General features: G+C 43.0%; 1 protein-coding gene across 4 annotated transcripts in view; it reads left to right on the forward strand.

Moving 5' to 3' along the window:
• Positions 1-25,780, forward strand: part of CTNND2 (catenin delta 2) — a 1,127,175-nt gene that overhangs the window by 671,835 nt on the left and 429,560 nt on the right. For all 4 annotated transcript variants that reach the window (XM_025270807.3, XM_025270808.3, XM_044932646.2 and 1 more), the window contains one exon: positions 23,043-23,237. In XM_025270807.3, coding sequence (XP_025126592.1) covers positions 23,043-23,237 — 195 coding nt within the window. The remainder of the gene's footprint in view (positions 1-23,042; positions 23,238-25,780) is intronic.

Raw genomic sequence — 25,780 nt, forward strand, 5'->3', positions numbered from 1 at the left:
CTTGGGACGTGGTCAGAATGCAGTGTGCTATCTGGCTGCTTCTGCCCTTTTAAATTGCATTTCCTATACTTGAACAATTTTTGTGAACCTTCCAAATCCCCCTTAAGTTAAAAAAAAAAATCCTAGTTTAGATTTACTAGTTAGAATGTGATATGTCTGTGATATCAGTCAATAGTTTAATCTTCTTTCCAAAGTGGTTTACGGCTGGCTGTTAACTGAAACTTCCTGGGGTTCTTTGGCCTTCAGCCTCACTGGGGACCTCTCCTCAACTGCAGAAGCTCCAGTGCTTTCCTTGCTAGCCACACCCCAGTCCCAGCCCCTCATCAGAACCCAGGCCCCGCCCAAGCATCTTTTCCTGGCTCAGAATGTAAAATAGATCTGTCTCCTACACTGTGCACTCATCCATCCTGTACCCCAGAAGACTTGGTGGGGGAGAATGGACTGATTCCTACTCATGGACTCTCTCCAGCTTCCACCAACAAAGTGATTATTCAGCCAGCCAGCCAGCCATTTACTCTCTACAATTTTGGGATCCCAGTTTATAGCAGGGAACCCTTATCTGTGTGATCCCCTGGGCTCACTCTCTTCGAGGAGGGCGGGTACTAAAATCTCTTCAGCAAACCTCCATTCTACTTACTGTTTCCTAACTGCCTCCCTCTTCCTGGAGACCCAGACTCTGAGACATTCCTTTGAAAACCACTCTGTGCAGCATTTGATTGCAACATAGTATCTGATTTCTGTACAGTTGATGTCCATCCAGGTCAGATAAGCAACAGGGAGTGTATCTTTTCATCACCCATTTTCTGTACAGTGAGTAGCTGTATCAGTAAGTAAATGTTTGGGATGCTAGGGGCCACAAAGGCTTTCCTGATGGGTTGGTTCCTTTTTGTTGATTCATGGAAACAAGTATCTTCCCTTCTCTCTCTACCGCCTGGTAACCTTGCTAGTTAAAATGGGGTAAACTTTTTGTTCTTTTGAGAGCAGCATCTTTATGTAGCCTTCTAGGCTGGCCTGTTCCCTGTTCGATACTTACATGATATTGATCACACTGTAATTTAACTGGAAACATGTACGTTTTAAAAATGACAGTGAACCTTGGATAACAGTTAAGGTGACATGACTCTCTCCACTCATTAGCCTCTCCGAGCCTCAGACCCTCTGAAATATAGAGTACAGAATTAAATACAACGGGGAATGAAGTCACAGAAGAGACAGAACAGAGAGACTGGAAGGTGGGTGTCACCAATAAGCAAGTCATTGAAAATGTTTTAGAAAGCAAAATAGATAGGAGTGATAAGCAATGAAAATGTGGAAGTTTCTCCCAGGAATCTGCATGTCTAGGAGTTGGACCAGCTGTCTTGTGTGAATACTTGGACAAGCTCAGCCTTAAGAGCTGGGGTGCTGGAGAGAAGTGAGGCTTGAGATGGAGGGATTTAAAGTCAGCGCTTGAGACCATGATTCCCTCCTCCTATCTCACCCCCTCCCTCCCACCAAGATGATGACCCTCTGGCCAATGCTTCCTCCAGGCAGAGGACTAGGCGTGGTCTCTTGAAGAAACTGAACAAAGTGCCTGAGAAAGGTAGACTTGAGTTACAGCAGCTGGTGGCCTAGAGAAAGTTCACTTCATACAGGCTTGGGGGGTGGTGAGCTGACACCCGGAGCTGCCCTCCACTGTCTCATTCTGCAGAAGGATGGCCAGCCTGTAGGCTCCACTCTTCTCATCAGTTCTAATACAAAGACACACAGTGAAAAGCATTTCTGTTCATGCCATAGCAGAAGAAGCCAGCCCTGGGTTTCTCTTTCTCAAATATGAGGAATTACCAAGGATTACTAAGGAATTTGGGTGAATTAGTGGCATGAAAAAGAAAACCAGAAAAGTGAACTGTCTCTTGGAAGAAACAGAGATGATTTATAGAAAAGGGAGTGCAGGATGAAAAGAGACAAGCTAAAACTTAGGTTTAGGACTGAGCAGGATTTAAGAAGATCTTATATTTATTAAGAAAGAATTGAGTTGATATGTGAAAGGATCAAAGAACAAGAAAATCTTTTTGAGGCTGTAAAAATCTAACTACCCACATTAAAAAATTTGATAGAAGAGTGGGACATAGTCAAGGAAATCACTGGGAAGGCAGCACATAAAGAGAAAGAGATAGAGAAAACTGCAGCAAGAGCCATAAAGGAACAAACCCAGGAGATCTGACATATTACTGCAGCCTCAGAGAGAAAAATGCAGAAAAGCAAATTATCAGTGGAGTAACGCAGAGCAATTCCTAAGAGCCAGGGGACCTGTGTCCTCGTAGGAAATACCCTTTGCTTGGAATACAAAATATTTCATCTTCTGCATCATGAAACTTCATAGCACCAACATAAAAAGACTCTGAAACCTCTGGAGAGGAATAAAACAGATGGCACCTGACTTGCAGTAGTGACGCTGGAGGAAAAAGAACATTCAGGTGATGTCCTAAAAAAGAATTTCAACCTAAAGAGCCTCTTGATGAAAGTGAAAGAGAAGAGTGAAAAAGTTGGCTTAAAACTCAGCATTCAAAAAACTAAGATCCTGGCATCTGCTCCCACCGCTTCATGGCAAATAGATGGGGAAGCAGTGCAAACAGAAACTTTATTTTTGGGGGCTCCAAAATCACTGCAGATGGTGACTGCAGCCATAAAATTAAAAGACACTTTGCTCCTTGGAATAAAAACTATGATCAATTTAAACAACATGTGAAAAGCAGAGAAATTACTTTGCCAACAAGGGTCCGTCTAATCAAAGCTGTGTTTTTTCCAGTAGTCATGTATGGATGTGAGAGTTGGACTATAAAGAAAGCTGAGCACCGAAGAATTGATGCTTTTGGACTGTGGTGTCAGAGAAGACTCTTGAGAGTCCCTTGGACTGTAAAGAGGTCCAACCAGTCCATCCTAAAGGAAATCAGTTCTGAACATTCACTGGAAGGACTGATGCTGAAGCGGAAACTCCAATACTTTGGCCACCTGATGCAAAGAATGGACTCATTGGAAAAGACCCTGATGCTGGGAAAGATTGAAGGCAGGAGGAGAAGGGGATGATAGAGGATAAGATGGTTAGATGTCATCACCAACTTGATGGACATGAGATTGAGCAAGCTCTGGGAGTTGATGATGGACAGGGAAGCCTGGTGTGCTGCAGTCCATGGGGTCTCAAAGAGTTGGACATGACTGAGCAGCTGAACTGAAAACCCATGCATAGCTCAATTATCCATCATCTCTAAAAAACAGTATGAGATATTTTCAGACTTGCAAGTGCTCATGAAATCTGTCTCCTAGGCACCCTTTCCTAAATGTGACCACAATTGGATGATGTATTCTTAGCTAAATAAGGGCATAAAACAAGAGGAAAGCATGGTACCCAAAGAAGCAATGTGTACTGACCAGAAGGGCTATGAAGAGTTGCCCCTGAAGGAGTCAGGGTGAGGAGACATCTGGGCAGCAGGAAAGGTGGGACTCAACATATTAATGTGGACAATCATGAATGGAATATTGGGGAAATTCCAGAGGAGTCTGTGTAATTTCAATATTTAAGAATAAGTAGAAAGATGAGTCGGAGAAGGCAATGGCACCCCACTCCAGTACTCTTGCCTGGAAAATCCCATGGATGGAGGAGCCTGGTAGGCTGCAGTCCATGGGGTCTCGAAGAGTCGGACATGACTGAGCGACTTCCCTTTCACTTTTCACTTTCATGCATTGGAGAAGGAAATGGCAACCCACTCCAGTGTTCTTGCCTGGAGAATCCCAGGGACGGGGGAGCCTGGTGGGCTGCCGTCTATGGGGTCACACAGAGTCGGACACGACTGAAGTGACTTAATAGTAGTAGTAGAAAGATGAGTAAGGGTAATGAATTTACTTTCAGTCCTATTGAGTTTCATAAATACAGGAGGCAGTGGTCACCAGCATGGATTGAGGAGCTAGACAGATGTGTGCACATATCTTGATTCCATTACTTACCAGCTCCTTGACCCTGGATAGCTGGGTTGAGCCCAGTAAGTCTTTCCTGACCACTTATCTTGTGCTGGGTGCTCTCTCAGGTGTTACCACACACCTGTGAACAACAGAGACCAAAACACCTGTTCTGTTACAGGTGATGGTCTGATGCTGATAGGATATTAGATGGTGAGAAGTGCCAGGGAAAGGAGGACTGAGAGAAGCAGAGATGTCCTAGGGCAGGGTGGCCAAGCTCTCCACCGCAAGATGTCCATTAAGCAAACACCTGGATGTACCAGACAGAGGGAACAGCCAGTGCAAAGGTCCTGAGGTGAAATCATGCCAGGCTTGTTTGGGGAACAGAATGGGGCTTCTCTGAGATTGCTTGCATTTCCTGTAGTGAGGATAACAGTGCTGCAGCCATTATACTGTCATAGCAAAGGTCATATGAGATTGAGAATCATGCCTGTCAATTGCTTATTTGCATGTCTGCATATTAAAAGTGTCCAGTACTGATGAGAACTCTGCTCCCTCTGTGGGTTCACTGATGAAATCTTTTGGGGATCAAGAAACTTATACTTCCATGGTTTCCACTCAAGCTGCCTCTGCTGTGTATCCTGACCACACTGACTTTCTTTGTTAGTAATACCATATGAATGAATAAGAAATAAGGGGGCTTTCCTGGTGGCTCAGTCAGTAAAAAAATCCGCCTGCAGTGTGGGAGACCTGTGTTCTATCCCTGGGTTGGGAACATCCCCTGGAGGAGGGCATAGCAGCCTACTCTAGGATTCTTGCCTGGAGAATTCCATAAACAGAGGAGACTGGCAGGTTGCAGCCCATGGGGTCACAAAGAGTCAGACGGACCTGAACAGCTAAGCACAGCACACACATGGATGAATAAGGGCTTCCCAGGTGGCACAGTTGGTAAAGAATACACCTGCTCAATGCAGAAGACCCAAGAGAGGCCGGTTCGATCCCTGGGTCAAGAAGACCCCCTGGGAGAGAAAATGGCAACCCTCTCTAGTGTTCTTGCCTGGAGAATCCCCATGGACAGAGGAGCCTGGCGGGCCACAGTTCATGGGGTCAAAAAGAGTCAGACATGACTAAGCATACACAGACATACGTAGATGAATAAACCTTGTGTGGTGAGAAAAAGGGAGGTTCAGGAAATGATAACTACTGTTACTCTGCAGAATCATGACGTCAGCCCAGTCTATTGGGCATTCACATTTAAATAAGATGGTGCTCATGACGCCATGGTTCTCCCTTGACCGGAAGGGGTAGAATGACATCAATTCAGAAGTAACTTGTGGTATGAAGAGCTATGAGAGAGGACCAGGGTCTCAGGACATCCCTGGAGGGAGAGGCATGTCCAGGTAGGAGGGATGGGGAAAGGGTCCCTGAAAAGGCAGCATTTGAGGCTAGGTTTAATAAAGTGCAGCTGAACAGGTTCAAACGGTAGAAGAGGGTACAGCTAGGGATGGATGGGTTAGATATTGGTTAAAAGTGTATGAAACATCTTGTAAGCTTCTTTTCACTTGGAGTGAGGACCCCAGGGGCAAGGGAGTAACTGTTTGAGATGATGGAGATTGGAGGCAAGGTGAGGGTGTGAGAAGATTGAAGAGGAATGGATTAAAGCAAGGATCTGATATTATGCAGTGTGACCAAAAATAAATGGGGTTTAGCCCCTAAGTCGTGTCTAAGTCTTGAGACCATGTGGACTATAGCCCACCAGGCTCCTCTGTCCATGGGGTTTCCCAGGAAAGAATATTGGAGTGGATAGCTGGTCCCTCTCCAGGGGATCTTCCTGACCCAACTATTGAACCAGACTCTCCTGCATTGCAGGTGGATTCTTTACCAAGACATCAGGGAAGTCCCACCAAAAATAAATAAGTAAAAGAAGGACCTTACTGTAGAGCACAGGGAGCTCTTCTTAATACTCTGTAATGACCTATATGGGGAAAGAATCTAAAAAAAGAGTGGATATACGTGTATGTATAACTGATTCACTTTGCTGTACACTTGGGGCTGACACAGCACTGTAAATCAACTATACTCCAATAAAAATAATTTTTAAAAAGCAGGGGACAAGTTCTCCGACCCCAGAAATGAGCCAGCTCTCAGGATATTTCCCTCTGCCCTCATTGAAAAAAGGGCCAGGTGATGTGCAGCCACATGTTCCCCTGGTCCTGGACTCAAAAGTTACTTATTTCTTCAGTCCTGCTGATCACATGGACAGCTAGTAGAAACAGTCTGCTGGCAAATGCTCATATATAATGTTGAATCAGAGAAAGATGTAACAGAATGGATTCCTAGTGAGTCCCCAGAACCCAACAATGAGAAAGCCTGGCTTGCGTCTGACCCCTGGTGTGAGTTTCTCCCGATTTTCAGGCCCCATGCCTCTGAACTGAAAGTCGAGGGAACACTGATGGTAAAGTACTTCTGGTTCTCTATGGTGCTTATGCATTTTAGGTCATGCTGCTGCTGCTGCTGCTGCTGCTGAGTCGCTTCAGTCGTGTCCAACTCTGTGCGACCCCACAGATGGCAGCCCATCAGGCTCCCCCATCCCTGGGATTCTCCAGGCAAGAACACTGGAGTGGGTTGCCATTTCCTTCTCCAAAGCATGAAAGTGAAAAGTGAAAGTGAAGTCACTCAGTCATGTCCCGTGTCCGACTCTTTGCGACCCCATGGACTGCATCCTATCAGGCTCCTCTGTCCATGGGAGTTTCCAGGCAAGAGTACTGGAGTGGGGTGCCATTGCCTTCTCCATAGGTATGGATTAATTTGGGCAAACAGATGTCTGTGGTAGCCACTCACTTTAAGTGTCAGCATCAGTTCAGTGATCTTAGTGAACCAGTATCTCTGCCTTAGCAAACAGAAAGCTTCTTTTAAACATTTTTTTTTTCTTTTTATCTAGGCAAGAGGAATTATGGAGAGACCCAACTCTTTTAGTAGCTGTGAAAATAGCCCTCAATAATTAATAACTCAAAGCTTTCAGAATGGAGTTTATTGGCTACCCAACCTGCGTCAAATCCTTTCTGCCATGACATTTAACCAATGGGCATTTTTATAATTTTTTAAAAATTTATTTTAATAAAGTATAGCTATTTACAAGGTCATGTTAATTTCATTTCATAATTTTAAAAACTTGGTTGTATATTTTAGTCCATGTTACACAGAATATATATGTTATGTATAATACATATAATTTCTGCCTATTATCTATATTTTAAATATATGACAAGAACTTCCCTGGTGGTCCAGTGGTTAAAACTTCACGTTCCAATGCAGGGGTGTGGGTTTGATCCCTCATTGGGGAGCTAAAATCTCACATGCCTAGCAGCCAAAATGACAAAACATAAAACAGAAGCCATATGTAACAAATTCAGTAAAGACTTTAAAAATGGTCCACGTTAAAAAAAAATCTTTAAAAAAGTATTTGGCGAAAAACACTATGCACACATCTATGTATATATGAAAAGTGGAAGTGTTAGTTGCTCTGTTGTGTCTGACTCTTTACAATCCATGGACTGTAGTCTGCCAGGCTCCTCTGTCCATGGAATTCTCCAGGCAAGCGTTTTGGACTGGGGTTGCCATTCCCTTCTCCAGGTGATTTTCTCAACCCAGGAATGAAACCCAGGTCTCCTGCATGGCAGGCAAATTCTTTATAGTCTAAGCCACCAGGAATACCCTTAAGTATATGTGAATACATTTATATGTGTCTATATATATGTACTTTATATATGGATAAACTTTGATTTGATGTGGGATAACTAAAGTGAAGAAAGTGGGGAAAACCACTAAACCATTCAGGTATGACCTAAATCAAATCCCTTATGATTATACAGTGGAAGTGACAAATAGATTTAAGGGACTAGATCTGATAGACAGAGTGCCTGATGAACTATGAACAAAGGTTTGTGACACTGTACAGGAGACAGGGATCAAGACCATCCCCAGGAAAAAGAAATGCAAAAAAGCAAAATTAGCTCTCTGAAGAGGCTTTACAAATAGCTGTAAAAAGAAGAGAAAAGGAAAGGAGAAAAGGAAAGCTATACCTATTTGAATGCAGCGTTCCAAAGAATAGCAAGGATAGATAAGAAAGCTTTCCTCAGCCATCAATGCAAAGAAATAGAGGGAAACAATAGAATGGAAAAGATTAGAGATCTCTTTAAGAAAATTAGAGATACCAAGGGAACATTTCATGAAAAGATGGGCTCAGTGAAGGACAGAAATGGTATGGACCTAACAGAAGCAGAAGATATTAAGAAGAGGTGGCAAGAATACACAGAAGAACTATACAAAAAAGATCTTCACCACACAGTTAATCACGATGGTGTGATCACTGACCTAGAGCCAGACATCCTGGAATGTGAAGTCAAGTGGGCCTTAGAAAGCATCACTGTGAACAAAGCTAGTGGAGGTGATGGAATTCCAGCTGAGCTATTTCAAATCCTGAAAGATGATGCTGTGAAAGTGCTGCACTCACTATGTCAGCAAATTTGGAAAACTCAGCAGTGGCCACCGGACTGTAAAAGGTCAGTTTTCATTCCAATCCCAAAGAAAGGAAATGCCAAAGAATGCTCAAACTACTGCACGATTGTACTCATCTCACACGCTAGTAAAGTAATGCTCAAAATTCTCCAAGCCAGGCTTCAGCAATACGTGAACTGTGATCTTCCAGATATTCAAGCTGGTTTTAGAAAAGGCAGAGGAACCAGAGATCAAATTGCCAACATCTGCTGGATCATTGAAAAATCAAGAGAGTTCCAGAAAAACATCTATTTGTGCTTTATTGACTATGCCAAAGCCTTTGACTGTGTGGATCACAATAAACTGTGGAAAATTCTGAAAGAGATGGGAATACCAGACCACCTGACCTGCCTCTTGAGAAATCTGTATGCAGGTCAGGAAGCAACAGTTAGAACTGGACATGGAACAACAGACTGGTTCCAAATAGAAAAAAGAGTACATCAAGGCTGTATATTGTCACCCTGCTTATTTAACTTCTATGCAGAGTACATCATGAGAAATGCTGGGCTGGAAGAAGCACAAGCTGGAATCAAGATTGCCGAGAGAAATATCAATAACCTCACATATGCAGATGACACCACCCTTATGGCAGAAAGTGAAGAGGAACTAAAAAGCTTCTTGATGAAAGTGAAAGAGGAGAGTGAAAAAGTTAGCTTAAAGCTCAACATTCAGAAAATGAAGATCATGGCATCCGGTCCCATCACTTCATGGCAAATAGATGGAGAAACAGTGAGAGACTTTACTTTTGGGGGGCTCCAAAATCACTGAAGATGGTGATTGCAGCCATGAAATTAAAAGATGCTTACTCCTTGGAGGGAAAGTTATGACCAACCTAGACAGCATATTTAAAAGCAGAGACATTACTTTGCCGACCAAGGTCCACCTAGTCAAGGTTATGGTTTTTCCAGTAGTCATGTATGGATGCGAGAGTTGGACTATAAAGAAAGCTGAGCGCCGAAGAATTGATGCTTTTGAACTGTGGTATTGGAGAAGACTTGAGAGTCCCTTGGACTGCAAGGAGATCCGATCAGTCCATCCTAAAGGAGATCAGTCCTGGGTGTTCATTGGAAGGTCTGATGCTGAAGCTGAAACTCCAATACTTTGGCCACCTGATGCGAAGAGTTGACTCATTGGAAAAGACCCTGATGCTGGGAAAGATTGAGGGCAGGAGGAGAAGGGGATGACAGAGGATGAGATGGTTGGATGGCATCACTGACTCAATGGACATGATTTTGGGTGGACTCCAGGAGGTTAGTGATGGACAGGGAGGCCTGGCCTGCTGCGGTTCATGGGGTCACAAAGAGTTAGACACGACTGAGCAACTGAACTGAACTGAACTAAAGTGAAATACCTAAAATCTCTAAAGGCTGATATCAAGCAGATCTATATGCCTATTATGAAAGCACTAACTTTGATACAAAAAAAGAATGTATAGTGAATTTTCCTTTAACCAGAAGAGGCAGAGCATTTATTTAAATGGGTTAACAGTTTCCCTAAGGGCAACTGAGCCCTCTGCATATTTCAGAACTCCTCACTACACTTCGCCTAGTCAACATTCAACAAGTATCTTCGACTATTATAGAGCTCACTAATTGGTGAAAGTCTTATAGCCCATCAATAATTGAAAATCATCCATATGATGAAGTGAAGTATGAACACAAAGAGATGCCAGGTTCTCTTCAAGGTGAGTGAAGCATGAAAAAGTTACCAACAGCTAACAGAAAAACTTGGCTCGATGAGTATTAAAAATGTATAAAGCGAAAGCGTTAGTCACTCTGTCGTGTCCGACTCTTTGCTGCCTGTTGGACTGTAGCCTGCCAGGCTCTTCTGTCCATGGAATTCTCCAGGCAAGAATACTGGAGTGGGTTGCCATTTCCTTCTCCAGGAGATCTTCCCGACCCAGGGATTGAACCCGGGTCTCCTGAATTGCAGGCGGGCTCTTTACCATCTGAGCCACCAGGGAAGCTAAAAGTGTGTAAGGTACACATTTTTCTCTCACCTGTTCTCTCACCACTGAGTTTCTCAAAGCTTTGGAAAGTGGCTTCCTATGCTTTTAGGCATCAGTTAAAATATTATCGGAGACCCAGACAGCCATCTCTGAAATGTCACAGACTCCCCTGGAGAGCTCATCACTCTCTGTGTCTGACTCCAAAGATGCAAGTGATCATAACAACAGACAGTGCTTGTGTGCGGTGTCTGTGTACACCAAGGACCTGCCTAGGAACCCCCAGACTTGGTAGGAAAAGGAACCCGAAGAAAACCATTAATGGTCTTCACTCAGTGGACTTGAGCAGCTCTTCAAATATCTGTTTGCTTATAATTATTTTCACTTATAATTATCTTTGCTTATAATTATTTGCTTATAATTATCTCAGATGGACATGAGCTTGGGCAAACTCCAGGAGATGGTGAGGGATAAGGAGGCCTGTTGTGCTGCAGTCCATGGGGTCACAAACAGTCGGACACGACTGAGCGACTGAACAACAACAACAGTCTTCACGCAGACTTGTCAGCCTTGATTTTTCCTGTTTGGCTTCCTGGATGGTGCCTGAGCCCACAGGTGCTATGCTGGCGAAGAGGGGGAGTCTATCGTAACCTGGAACGATGTCTGTATTTCCTGGTGTTTCTGGCTTCAACCTTCGCTCTCCTTGAATGGACTGGCAGCATCTTAAAGAAGTCAACCCCTCCCTAGGAGTTAAGTGTGCACACACACATATACACACACACTCACATTCACTCAGGGCGTAAGTTCAGCTGGTAAGAAGCAGATCATGCCGCAGTCCCCTCTGTGGCTGAGTCAGCAGCTGGTTGTGATTGATGTTGCCCCAGACAGGCTCTTCACCTTGACAGTCTTCTAGCATATGTAGCATTTATTTTGCACTGGAGGAGTGAGTACCAGTTTCTGTACTAGGAAGGTACCTGTAACATCACTATTGTACCACAGCAATTGGTGATTTAATAACCATTTCTAAAGTAACAGATGAAAGGTGGGTGGGAGAATTATAACTATACATAGGTCTCATCAATCATGCATTTATTAGGGAATTAATGTTTTAATATAACCAGTATTCAAATAGTAATTACTCATGTATAGTTCAGTGGCTAATTGGATTCTAAAACACAGTCATACACATACACATATTAAAAGCTTTTAACCAGAAAAGAATCAAGGAAGAACTTCATTCCTTGGAACTGTTTATTACACAGAATAATTCCTCTCCTCTCAAACCCTTTTTTCATATGCCAAGTATTATGTTGATTAAAGTAATAAAACTTTAATACAGAAATATACAGAAATTATACAATGTAAATATAGAAAATGACTCATCTATGAAAGAGTTTATTTGCCTGTTCCCCCCACCCCAAATTATATTGAGAGTTAATGGTGCCTACTTCTTCTGGAGTTACCACTAAGGCCATTTGGTGGGAGGAACATGGAAAGCAGTATAAAAATGATACAGGGAGAATATTTGAAGTTTGTGTTTTCACAAATATCTAATTTTTAAAAGAATTAGGAAATGGCAAACTGCTCCAGTATCCTTGCCTGAAAAATTCCATGGACAGAGGATCCTGGTGGACTGCGATCCATGGGGTCACAAAGAGCTGGGCATAACTGAGCATGCACACTTGTAATTTTGAAAAGGAATTTGTGCCTCTGTCTATGATATGCCTAATACAATCTGAGGAAAAGTCTTCTGTTTAAGATGCTGAGATGCAAAACATCTTAGTACAGATATTTTTCAAAATGTTTAAAGCGATTTATGAAGAAAATTGCATACCTACTTTCACTGATGCAACCCTTCTCCTTGTCCATCCATTGAGAATGTCGTCTGTGCCCTTTGGGCAAAAACAACATGCACAAAAGTGAAAACTGAGTTTTCGTCCCCCCACAACAGTCAGTCTTGGTAAAGCAGAATGAAGACTTCCCCTCCCTTGCAGCCAGAGTCTGTTTTTACATCTTGATATAACAAAAACGATGGGTCAGGAGCACCTTGTCCTGGATTCTTTTTCTTGGAAAGATTCATAATTATCCCTGGCAACTGGGTCTGAACCAGACTCCAGGTATACAGTGGGAACACTGCACTGGTAGGGTTTTGAGAAGTAGCTGTAGAAAAATAAAATGACACTCATGGAGTTTTATCCATCTCGTTGATAAAGAAGAGTGTCTGTGTGGGTATCAAAGTGTGTCCAGGGCTCTAGAAGTACGCCAGGGTTGAAAACGTCTAGCAACCGAGATACACAAGCATAGCTAAATCAATACATCCTGGCTTCTCACAGGGAGGTCTGTGGACCCGCAACACCAAAATTGCCCAAGAACTTGTTAAAAATGAAGGACTTCAGGCTCTTCCCCAAACCTGTTGAGTCAGAACCTAAATATTAATCGGGGACTTTTTGAGAAATACTGAAACACTATTGCTGGTCCACTCAGAGCTACTGCCTACCTTCCCTGAGATAAAAAAGTGAAGAGATGGTGCCAGATCAACACTGTGTATCTTGTGTGTTTCACTAGTACCACAGTGCCATCTGAGACAGGTATGTTTCCTCGGGCTCTTTACTTGGAGTTGTGTGTGACACAGAATACCATCCTTCAGTGTGGACATGAGCCACACGACCCTGGACTGAAAATGAAAACGGCAATGGTCCATCCTCAGGGTGCAGAGGTATCGGATTACACACTGTTCACACTTCATTCCCCTGTCTCATGACTGTGCACGTGCCCGCCTGTGCAAAAGGAATTGCACAGAAGAAGCCCGTTTTTCTAACAGCTTTGGGAAGAAACGCTTATGGTTAGGGAGGAAAGACAAGGGAGCAAAATCACAGGGATACACTGGCCAGGGATACAGAAGAAGCCCGTTTTTCTAACAGCTTTGGGAAGAAACGCTTATGGTTAGAGAGGAAAGACAAGGGAGCAAAATCACAGGGATACACTGGCCAGGGATTTTGGCCTTAATTATTCTTACTGGAAAGTGTTTGAGTCCCAGTAGATGACTCTGTTCATTTAGTAAAAGGTGAGGTGAAGTGTTGTAATTACAATAAGTTGTATTGGAAACTTTGTCAAGAAAATTACAGGAGCAAATGCTTCTATGTTAGATTTGTTTTCAGAGACAGTGTGAGCAGTCTTCACGATAGCAGCAAGGCTGTATTATATCAGCAAAATATCGGAAAATTTAGGGTTTTATGAAGGAGATGAAATGGGGCGGCATTCTTTGCTTTCCAGAACACACTTATCATAGAATCATTTTATATCATCAGGTGGCCCATTACACTAAAATTATTAATCTTCAATGCAGTTTCATCATTGAGTACAAATGAATTAATAATTTCCCTTCCAATAAATATGGTTCATGGCATATATGTAGGAAATGTGTCCATGTATTTTAACATTTATACCAATATAAGGCATTAAACTAATTCAATAAATGATGATCATTTTCAAATGAAATTTAGCATATGGACTTGACTCAGGTTGTACAGGAATTGTTTGGGGATCTTTTAAATACTGGAATTAAATTGCAAATTATGCAAATATTATACCTTAAATGTGAGAAATAGTCAATATAATACTTAATTGTTTCATTCTTGATTTTTGCTTTTGACACAAATCAAAATTCAAGCTCTACTTCCTACTCCTGTACCAATTTACAACTTTATTGTTGTTCAGACACTGTGATATCTGACTCTTTTCGATCCCATGGACTACAGCACACCAGGCTTCCCTGTCCTTTACCAACTCCCAGAGTTTGCTCAAACTCATGTCCATTGAGTCAGTGATGCCATCCAACCATCTTATCCTGTCTCACCCCCTTCTCTACCTGCCCTCAGTCTTTCCCAGCATTAAGGTCTTTTATTGAAAAATGAGTCGGCTCTTCTCATCACGTGCCAGAAGTATAGCATTCACCAAAATTATGTAAATTTATGTATTTCTGATAGTACTCATTTGCTGAGGGCATTTTTTTCTCCCGGGAGTTTAATGATAACAAATAACAAGCCAGACTTTTTGAGACATTCAAAGTCCACTAGAACTAGTCCACTTTGAACTAGTCAGAAAGTCTCACAGAGAGAATGCGTCCTGCCTGCACAGGCTGTGCTACTTGGCCACGTCGCTTAGTGATGCCGGCGTATCTGTAGGAACATACCTGGAAGTCAGAGCCCCCAGCAAGGAAAGAGGTATAGTGGGGATCTGCGAAAGGAAACCTCCTTTTCTTCCAGGCTCTACACGTCTCTATAAAAGTCCTACTTTGCCCTTTGAAGATGTGGTTTTACTCATAAATAGCGTGTATGAACTGATTGCATGGTTTACAAAAAAAAAAAAAAACTGAATTCTTAGATTTTACTTTTGAGTCTTCTATGTAGCATGATAAGCTGTCTTCTTCTGCAGACAACTCTTTCTCTCTCTCAGAAATGAAAGTGCTCAACTCCGCCGTCTGGCCACACACTCCTCGAGTCAGCTTGCTGTACTGATCGATATGTCATTTAGGTCCTTCTTTTTCTCCTTCCATTTCTTTGCAAATGAGCATGTGAAACTGGCTTCCAAATTTGAAGGAAACAAGTCAATGGCAATGTGTCCTTCAGAACCTAGTACTGCTACTTCCACATGAAAGCATGCAACCATTTGTTTCTGTGAGAAAGCAAGTGAATTCTTGTTGAATTAGAGAACCAGAAATTGTATAGTCTAGAAATTAAGAGAATGTGAATGGACCCCCATGAAAAGAGAATGAATCTGTTTCATTCTAGTCAATAAAGTAATTGGCATTAGTGGTAGTGAATGATACTATTTGAAGAAAGCAAGAAGTGTAAATGGAGGGTAATAACATATTAGATACAGATTTCTGTCTTTGGGATATGCCTTCCCTCTCCGCTTTGTCTGGGACAGGGAGGCTGTCAGGGTGATTTCTGCAGGAGAAAGGTGAGGCATGGTGAAAAGCGAAAAGTGAAAGTCACTCAGTCGTATCTAACTCTTTGTAATCCCATGGACTGTACAGTCCATGGAATTCTCCAGGCCAGAATACTGGAGTGGGTAGTCTTTCCCTTCTCCAGGGGATCTTCCCAACCCAGGGATCGAACCCAGGTCTCCCGCACTGCGGGCGGATTCTTTACCAGCTAAGCCATCCGAGGAAGCATGGTGGTGCCCATTAAATACACATTGCTACTCCCTGCTTGGACTCACCAGATGGCTTAGTTGTATAGAGTCTACTTGCCAGTGTGGGAGACACGAATTGATTCCTCGATTGGGAAGATACCCTAGAGAAGGAAACGTCCACCTAGTAGTCTCGCCCAGGAAATCCCATGAGCAGAGGAACGTGGTGGGCTACAGTCCATGGGGTCATGAAAGAATTGGACACGGCTTAGCAACTAAACAGCAACAACTGTCTGCTCAGATGGACCGAGTTAGACTTTGGAGGATGTTGTGCTCAGGAATCAGCACTTTTAAGAGTCTTGCAGATAAATCTGCAAGGAATAAATAAAGGTTTGAGAATTAATCATATTCTAAGGAATGACAATTCAAATGCATATCTATATGTATGTATTTGAGCTGAATCTTTGTTGTGCAGTTCTCATGAGCTTCTTATGTGTGATCTCCTGTTGAATATTTCAAATTCTTTGGCTTAAAATATGGCTACTGTGACTGTGAAATTTTGAGTCAAAAAGTATCTGTTCAGTTTTTATGATCATTTGTGGTATGAACTTGTAAAGAGTTCACATACTAACTGGCATTTCTTTTTAAAGACAACGTGGATTAAATGAATGATAAAATCACTGCTGTAAATACTATAAAGTGACTCCTACAGAGAGCCTTTGCTTTCCCTGCTGGTCCCCTCTGTGTGAGAAACACACATGCTTCCTCCAGCATGGCTCTCTTATGAAGTTTTCTGCTGAAATGTGAGCCCTCAAAAAGAAGGTTCATGACTACCTTATCAAAACAGTATGCCCTCTGACACTGACCACTCTCCTCACCCTACTTTATTTTCCTTCAGTACCTTCATCTCTAAATGTGATGACTGACTTATTTTCAAGGCAAGGAACTTTCTCCTCTTAAGCATGATGGTGTCCAAAACTTCTAGAAGTCGCTCACTCGGTAAATAGGTGTTGAATCAGTGAATATATCCATCAACATGGATTAGCTGGCACGTGTACACACTCTAAATAAAATCTAGCAGATAGAAATTCATTTGCAAGTCAGTCTAAATATAAGTGTTTTCTGTCGCTGGTCAAATGGAACAGAGCCGGTTGAATTCTCTGGCCCAAGGAAAATGTGGGGCTGGAGGCGTGAGGCAGACGATGCACTGACGACGCTTGACCCTTGCAGCTTCGTAATTATTTTCCATCTCAAGAGCTCCCTGCGCGTCGGTCGCTGGCTTCCTCCTGGATCAGCAGATGTTTGTTATCTTCCCTCTGCAGGTTTCATTTATGTCATATCCCTTTTCTAAAAAGGATTCCACCTTCCCTTGGTCATGTCAGTGTTTCTTCCCATTTTGAACTTCCTTTGCTCCTTTATTCTTTGCTATTATCCATTCAAAAGCAACACTAATTTTTTAAGAAAAATAAAGCCGTAAGATTTACATTTTGCAGTAATACTTCACAAAATTATCAAAGTTTCTTTTGCTTATAATATTTCAAAAATCTTAAACCTCAAGTTGTTTTTGGATATTTTGATAGTTTAAGTTATAGAGTTTGGTTGTTTTTTTTTCAATCAAAAGATGTATATTAACAATTAACATAATAATTCCTTGACTCTAAGATCAAATGATGTGAGAGTACCTGTTTTTATGCAGCTTTATCAATTGCAGAGCCCTTCACGCTGATTTCTCGCTCCTTGATCCTCCCACAATGCCACGCCATACAAATGCAGGCATTCTTATATGTATTTTTATGCTGGAGGAAACCAGAGCTCAGAGAGGTTCAGTGACTTTCCTTGATTTGCTCAGATGGTTAAACACAGTTCTGGAGTCCAGACCGTGTCTTCTTATTTCAGTTTTTTGGGAAAAACTGACACAGTAAAGAGCGATAAAATTACTACCTTAGATGCTATTAGAGCTTAGTTCAAATTGTTAGACATTATTATACACCTGTGCTCCTAAGGTCTGCTTTTGTGTATAGAATTGGAAGGGGAGCCATACTTTCAAGTTTCTGTTCCCCCAAAACTGGGTTCCCCTCTTGGGCCAATAGACACAACCAAGCCAGAAGCTGGGAGAAGGAAGGATTTATTTTTTGCAGCAAGTACAAACACAGGGATCTTTCCCGAAGCTCTATCTGAACAGGAAAGTTTTAAGCTAAAGGTATATGCATATTCATGAGAGGGCTCGAGCAGAGGAAAATCAGCACAGAATTATGTCATCAGGTTAACAGAGTCCAAGCTTTAGTCGACTGAAGTGAGGAGGGTCAGCAGCACCATTCCATCCTCTCCCTGGATGGGGCCAGGTTTCTGCGGAACTCACAGGTATATTGTTGTGTGTATCTGTTGAGGAGCCAGAACCCTGCCCCAAGGCTGCACTGTGCTTCTTGAATGCCCCTCCATTGTTTCTCCCTTCCCTCCTTTAAGGTCATTAATTACTGAGACCTGTTCAAAAGCAAGCATTGCAGCCAGGCTTAGATCACAAAATGGCTTAGGCCAAAATGGGTTCTTTTATGTCAAGAGAGTCATTCCTGACTGTCTTTCTCCAGGGACCCTCTAACCTATCTGCTTACATTTCTGTGTAGGAACTGATTATGTCGATGGTTGTGCTGGAGTGAAGATGCCTACAGAGCAGCAGGGGATATCCTGAGTCTAGTTTGCCTCCACTTTCCAGGGGTCCGTTCTGCTCATCCCTTTGAGCCCCTGGAGCCCAGTTGCTAAATCGAATCGGACTCTTTGCGACTCCAAGGATTGCAGCACACCCTGTCCTTCCCTGTCTCCTGGAGTTTGCTCAGACTCATGTCCGTTGAGTTGGTGATGTCACTGAACCATCTCACCTTCTGTTACCTCCTTCTCCTTCTGCCCTCAATCTTTCCCAGTGTCAGAGTCTTTTCTAAGGAGTTGGCTCTTTGGGTCAGGTGGCCAAAGTATTGGAGCTTCAGCTTCAGCATCAGTCCTTCCAATGAATATTCAGGGTTGATTTCCTTTAGGATTGACTGGTTTCATCTCCTTACTGTCCAAGAGACTCTCAAGAGTCTTCTCCAGCACCACAATTTGAGAGCATCAATTCTTCAGCATACATCCATCCATTACCCAACTCAAGTTCCTGTGCCTGATGCACAGTTAGGCCAAGCAAACCCAAAGTTGAGCATTTGGAGTAGAGAAAGGCTTATTGCAGGGCCAGCAAGAATTAGTGCCTCGTATTCAAAATAACCCAAGCTCCCTAAAGGGTTTCTTAGCAAAGCATTTTTAAAAGCCAGGTGAGAAAGACTGGATCACAGGATATGTAATCAGCTCAAGAACAATTCTCTGATAGATAACAGTGCCCATAGATCTAGGGGCTCATGGTCATCAAGTAGTTAATTTTCTCCACTTAGCATCTGTAAAACAACTCAGGAAGTGTGCATCCGATACTGTTATCTTGGCATTTAAGAGAGGAACTACAGCAGAGGACATGTGGGGTAGGGCCTGTCCCAGGAAGACCCCATAGGGTCCTGCTTGGTTACATGTCTCTGCCTAGAACTAAACCTTTCCGCTCACCTCCCATCACCAGCCCCACCACCAGGTGGCCAGGAGTGACCTGATTTAAGCCATCTGACCATCCTTCAAGCCAGCGCTAGCAGCAGTGAGCTGATGACTGAGGTCCTAGGACACATGGTGGCTCTTGTGCAGCAACTGTCTCAAGCCTGGTCCTGCATCAGTGTGAGGTTCTTCCCAGTCTTCCAGGGCTCCTGGACCTGCAGGAGGGCCTGGCCTGCACAGGGCTATTTCAATACCCTTCAGCCCTCCTGGATCCCAACCTCTGTTAGCCTGCATATGGATCATTGATGCTTCAGGTGGGAGTCTTCAAACCCACTAATTTCAGAAACATATATATGAAAATTGCCAGGGCTGGGGCTCTCTAGGCCCAAGCTTTGTCTTGTGAAGTGGAGAAGTAGGACGAGTAAAAGCATATGAGAGCACTGAGAGATGACTGACGTTGGATGCTGTACTTTTTGTGGCAGAAATTAGTCATTAAGTGCCTTCTGGACACTCAGGGATTACACTTGTATGACCTACGTCTGCAATGGCTGGGGACCAGTTGATTCAGCTGGTCTGGGCTGTGGGATCTGCTTTTTCTTTTCTCTTTGGCCCATCTGTGTTTCCACTGCCCTTTGCCACACTGCAGTTCTGAGCCCTCAGCTTGTTCAAGGCAAGGCTCTCAGACCTGTTCTCCACCACCACAATTGGCCTTGACATCTGTGACATTTTAACAAAGTCAGAGTTTCTCTAACATTTTTCTCGTGATGACAACGTTGCTCCAGTTTCTGGCAAAGATGCAAATGTTTACTAGTAGTGTTTTGAGTCCAGTGTTATGATGAGGACTCGCTGTCAAGTAGGTCATAATGATAAAAGAAAATTACTACTAAAGAAAAGTGTGTTGTTTTGAATCAGCAAATCTATATACCATCTCATGTAATTTTGTGGGCTTCCCTGGTGGCTCAGTGGCAAATAAGCCACCTGCCAGTGCAGGAGATGCAAGAGATGTGGGTTCAATCCCTGCGTCAGGAAGATCCCCTGGAGAAGGAAATAGCAACCCACTCCAGAATTCTTGCCTGGGGAGTCCCATGGACAAAGGAGCCTGATGGGCTACAGCCAGTGCCTGGGGTCCCAAAGAACTGAACATGACTCGGAGACTGAAACAACAGCAACAGCGTGAGATTTTGGAGCACAGTCCCAGAACAGGTGATGTGACAATTTTTTTTTTCCTTGAAATTGCCTCTAAATAAAATAGGCTTGATTTTTGTTTGTTTTACTCTTTTAAATATATTCATTTACTTATTTGGCTGCTCTGGGTCTTAGTTATAGCGTGGAAGATCAATAGTTGGGGCATGTGGAATCTGGCTCCCTGACCAGGGATCTAACCCAGGCCTCTTGCGTTGGGAGCTCAGAGTCTTAGCCACTGGATCACCAGAAAAATCCCAAATAGGCCTTGGTAGTAAGGATCTGATATGTGCTTTTTTGAGCAAGAGTGGTAAAAGGCATGAATTCTGGAAGTTGTAGCCTTTAATTCCTTGTCCCTCTTTTCTCCTGCTTCTACCTCTCATGCCAATAGCTGTGCCCACCCACCCATGAGCCACTAAAACTTGATTACAGTGGATAAAAGGAGTGTAAACAATGCTCAGTTTAAAATGCTTCATTTCAGCGCTGTGCACAGTACTTAAATATGCAAAGGTATTTTGCAGAAATGTCTCCACAGGGAAACACTGTGAACTTTCAGTTCTATCAAGAACATAATAATAAAAAAAGAAAGTATATTATACTATTCAAATATTTAATAATTTTACTATTGCATTTTTCATTGTACCAGCACATAGAAATTCTGATGTCCACCAAAATAGCCCTTATCTTAATAAGAGAGTAAACATTTCTTAATGCCCATTTGTAAGAAGAGGATTTTTGTATGTACCCTCAGCTCATGTCACAGCTTAAAAGAAAAGCAGGTCCTTTTAGTGTTCATCATTGAATATTTTTAACTGCTTAGAATCAAGGAACAGCAATAAAGTTAAAACTCTAAATCTATGATGGATAACTTTTATTTAACTATACGACATTTGGATATAATGACTGCTTCCTAGTTTTTTTACACTTGTAAGTCCTTGGAATATTATCAAAACCTTCAGAAGTAGGAAGAACTGACAGCAAGAACTCAAGGCGTATCATACTTAAATATATTCCTGGAAAATACCAGCATGAGATAATATTCACTGTGATGTTGGCATTTGATAAATCAGATGCAATGAACCTAATTATGCAAAACAGTTATTTTGAATCTATCACTCATTGGAACGCTGTCTAAACCAGAATTTATTTAATTACTAGCAAAAGGAAAGGTAAGAACTTGCCAACTTTATTCCCTTCCCTTGCCTCAAAACATTCAGTAATTGTTATCAAGATTGAATTCATAGAAGCCCCAACCTTGCCCCAGTCCTTTGGAATCGCTCTGTTTTCTGTTGATTTAAATGTAAAGCAGCCTATGTGAAGCAACATTTGTTTATTGGCAGTTTCAAAACTTTTGAATGGCTTTATCCTCAAATAAACTAGATGAGAATATTAAAATCTTTGAGGTTAGACAATCCTGAAGAAGCAGCCAATCATTGCACATTGAAGATGTTGGCTTTAAAGTGGCCAGCAGTGAAGGCGGTAGACCGGCAGGACAGAGAGAGAGAGCCGCCCACAAACACCACTAAAATCAAGGAAGTGCAACTCCCTCTTACTTTAAGCTAAAAGGGAGGGTTCCCATTTGGGTTTGTTCAAAGGCAGCTGCCAGTTAAATCCGAGTGTACCAGGCAGGGTGTTAGCTTTGGAGATTTATCTGAAGGGTCTTGCTAAAATTGTCTGTAGCCTCACTTGGCTCTGTGTGCTCCTGTCCTCACCATCGCTGGGTAACCATCTCTCCATGGTGCCCCTTCAGCGTCCCTAGATGCCCTCCACTCCATTTGTGCCCACGGAGATGATTCCCCTGGCATGTCCACTCCTGGGATTCTGGCCATCCCTATGATGAAATATTCGCTCTCCATCAACATCTTCTTGTGTGTCAGTTCAAGCTCTTAGCCCTCCTAAGACTCTGCTCCTCTTGTGCGGATTCCCTGGTCCACAGCACTGCTTCAAAGCCGCACCTCTTCCCACACAATGCAAAAAACACTAAACCAAAAAAAAAAGAAAAAGTCTAAAGACACAAATAAGGATTTACAATAATGTGTAGCCTTAATTTAGAAATGAAACCAGTTTGTGGCAACCATTTGAACCATTTCAGAGGAAGGTAGAGTAGATACCAATCTTTCCATTTGGAGGGTAAGAATAAAGGAAATATCATTTTAAAACCTTTTTGTTTTTTCTTTAAAATCCGCTTCTCTTGGGGATTTAGGCTGTTGTAAGGCTGAACATCTTGGTTCACTCATTGTCCAGGGAAAAACCGCTGATGAAGATGAATTCTGGTCCACTTTTTCGGAATAGCATCAAGATGGCTTGCCTCCGTGGCTTATTTACCTGCTCATACTTTAAATAAGAACTGCCACCGTAAAATTTCAAGTGCAAGAATTGTGGACTAATAAGAGCTTTTTAGGGGTGACTTCAGTCTGCCTGGCTTATTCAGTGAGGAAATCTGCTCCAGTCGTTAGGCTGAGAAAAATGTGTTCCGCTGGCCCTGTTCAGTGTGGATTTATCTCAGCATCATTATCACCCATATTCAGAGATCAGACTCGGGAGCAAAGCGAGGCGGCTGGGTGATGCTGATAAGCTGACAAGCTTGTCCTCTTGCTACCATTGCGCGCCGTTCATTGGATTTTCTGCAGATTTCAACGTTTCTGTCCCCCTCCCCAAATTCGAACATGTCTTGGATAAAACAAGTTCTGTCTGAACATTGGGCGGGTCTGACTGTCTCCTTATTCCTTCCTTCCAGCTGGGTCCCGGGCCTCGTACAGCAGCCAGCACGGCCACCTGGGCCCCGAGCTGCGGGCCCTGCAGTCCCCGGAGCACCACATCGACCCCATCTATGAAGACCGCGTCTATCAGAAGCCCCCCATGAGGAGTCTCAGCCAGAGCCAGGGGGACCCTCTGCCGCCAGCACACACGGGCACGTACCGCACGAGCACAGGTGTGTACTCAGGACCCCCAGGGGGCTGTCCACAAGGGGACGGGGTGGCAGCTGTCCAAAGAGGGTGGCCTGTCCCAGAGGGGGCCTTTCCATACAAGGGGGACCTCTCCACAGAGGGGTGGTCTGTCCACAGTAGGGTGGCCTGCCTGCGGGGGCATGGCCTGTCCCAGAGGGGGCCCTTTCCACACCAGGGGGGCCTCTCCACAGAGGAGTGGTCTGTCTATAGTGGTGTGGCCCTCCCACGGAGGGGTGGGTCTGCTTGGAAGCTTAAATAACACTCCCTTGTGAAAGGGTATGTGTGTGTATGTTGGTGTCCTCTCTCCTCAGAAGCCTTATGAAATGACCTGCTTTTCTCATTAATGTTTCTGATGATGATAAAAAACCAAATATAACTCCAGTTGAGCTCCCTGAGTAGACTGTAAATGAAAGAAGTCTGGAGGTGGGGAGTGGGGGTTAGCATATTTTGTCACACAGGCAAATCAAAGGTAGTAGTACTAATTTTTTTGTAAATCATTATTACTGTATTTAGTGAGTATAATTGCTTTAAGAAAGCAGAGGACATATAAAGGCATATGTGCTTACCTAAGGCTGGTAAGTGCCTTTTTAATGGTACAGTATGCCTGTTTAGGGGATTCCCTGCTGGCTCAGATGGTAAAGAATCTGCCTGCAATTCAGGAGACCTGGATTTGATCCCTGGGTTGGGAAGATCCCTTGGAGAAGGGAATGTCTACCCATTCCAGTACTCTTGCCTGGAAACCCATGGACAGAGAAGCCTGGAGGGCTACAGTCCATGGAATTGCAGTTGGAGACCACTGAGTGACTAACACTTTTCTACCTCTTTGGCAACCTTGGGAGGGAAAAAAAACATATTTACTAAAAATGTAGCATATTTAGTAAGGCCAACTGAGAATTTACTTCGTACACACTATTAGGCTGAATCATAGGAAATTATAATTTAGTGGTTGCTCACTGGCACTTGTGGAGAAGGCAATGGCACCCCACTCCAGTACTCTTGCCTGGAAAATCTCATGGACAGAGGAGCCTGGTGGGCTGCAGTCCATGGGGTCGCTAACAGTCGGATACGACTGAGCGACTTCACTTTCACTTTTCACTTTCATGCATTGGAGAAGGAAATGGCAACCCACTCCAGTACTCTTGCCTGGAGAATCCCAGGGACAGGGGAGCCTGGTGGGCTGCCGTCTATGGGGTCGCACAGAGTTGGACACGACTGAAGCGACGCAGCAGCAGCAGCAGCAGCACTGGCACTTACAAGTGGTTCAACTCTCTAGCTCTCCTGGATTAAATATATATTTTGAATTGAACACAACCACAGACCACATGAAGAAGGACAAGTGTTTTCCAGAACATGAAACTGTTTGCAAAATAACTAGTTAAAGGTCACGATTAAATTTGTTGGAGAACACTTAGCTTAACTATAAAATCAATGTAATTAAGAAAATACAGAGAAATGCGCTTGGTCTAAAGCCTCCCATGGCTGAGTAAACTTAGAGAATATTATGGTGCTGGTTTGCAGACACTTAGAGCTGCCTGCATTTCTAATCATACACGTTATCCCAGTCAGGGGCCAGGATATGGGGATGCTGAAGCTGTGGTCCAGGACTTGGCATCAGGCTCTGCATCTTCAGACTGTTGTAACTTCCAGTTCCCAAGTAGATCATAGCAATTCTGTTAAACTGCAGTATGACACTAAATTATATGTTTTGAAATCCAGGCAAGCTAAGTTGCTTTTATAGCTGATTATTGATATTTGCATTTCAATATTTCACTCTATCATAGGAAGAAAGGCACAAAATACTCCTTTATTTTACTCTTGATGTTGTAAGTACCATCCCGTGTTAATAATACATATCTTGGTTTAAATAGAGAGAATACCCATTTATTCTTCTGTCAGAGTTTCTCTTACCTTCAGCCTACTTAATTTGCTTCAGTCTGGGACTGGACTATTTTTGCATTTAGTTGTTGCATATTATTAGCTCAGGTAATTTTATTTCCACACAATCCCTTATAAAAGACGGAGATAACCATCTCGGTGACATTCAGTATCTAATTTGAAGAAAAACTGACAACAAAAGGGATTATATTGGTTCCCTGTTCCATATTCATATGCTCTTAGAATTAGCTCTTGTTGATACACTTCTGGGGGCTTAATGAAAAATCAACTGCAAGAGGAAAAAAGTATTTTATTCATCAATGCCAAGTTAGAGACAAAGGAAAGATGTTCACACTTTTAAAGAAAGAATGACAACAACAAAACTCGTGTTTTCTCTAAGCCAGGGGTTGGCAAACTGTGGCTTATGGTCTAAATCCATCTGGTCACCTGTTTTAGCAGTGCTTATGGGTTAAAAGTGATCATCGCCTTATAAAATGATTTGCAATCAAAAGATGGATACTATTTTGCGATATGTAAGAATCATATGAAATCCAAGTTTCTGAGTCCATACATAGCCACACCCAGTCGCTTTCACATCATCTGTACTTGCTGTCACTCTGCAGTGGCTCAGGGGAACAGTTGTGACAGAGAC

Source organism: Bubalus bubalis, chromosome 19, assembly GCF_019923935.1.
Source record: "Bubalus bubalis isolate 160015118507 breed Murrah chromosome 19, NDDB_SH_1, whole genome shotgun sequence".
Lineage (NCBI taxonomy): Eukaryota > Metazoa > Chordata > Mammalia > Artiodactyla > Bovidae > Bubalus > Bubalus bubalis.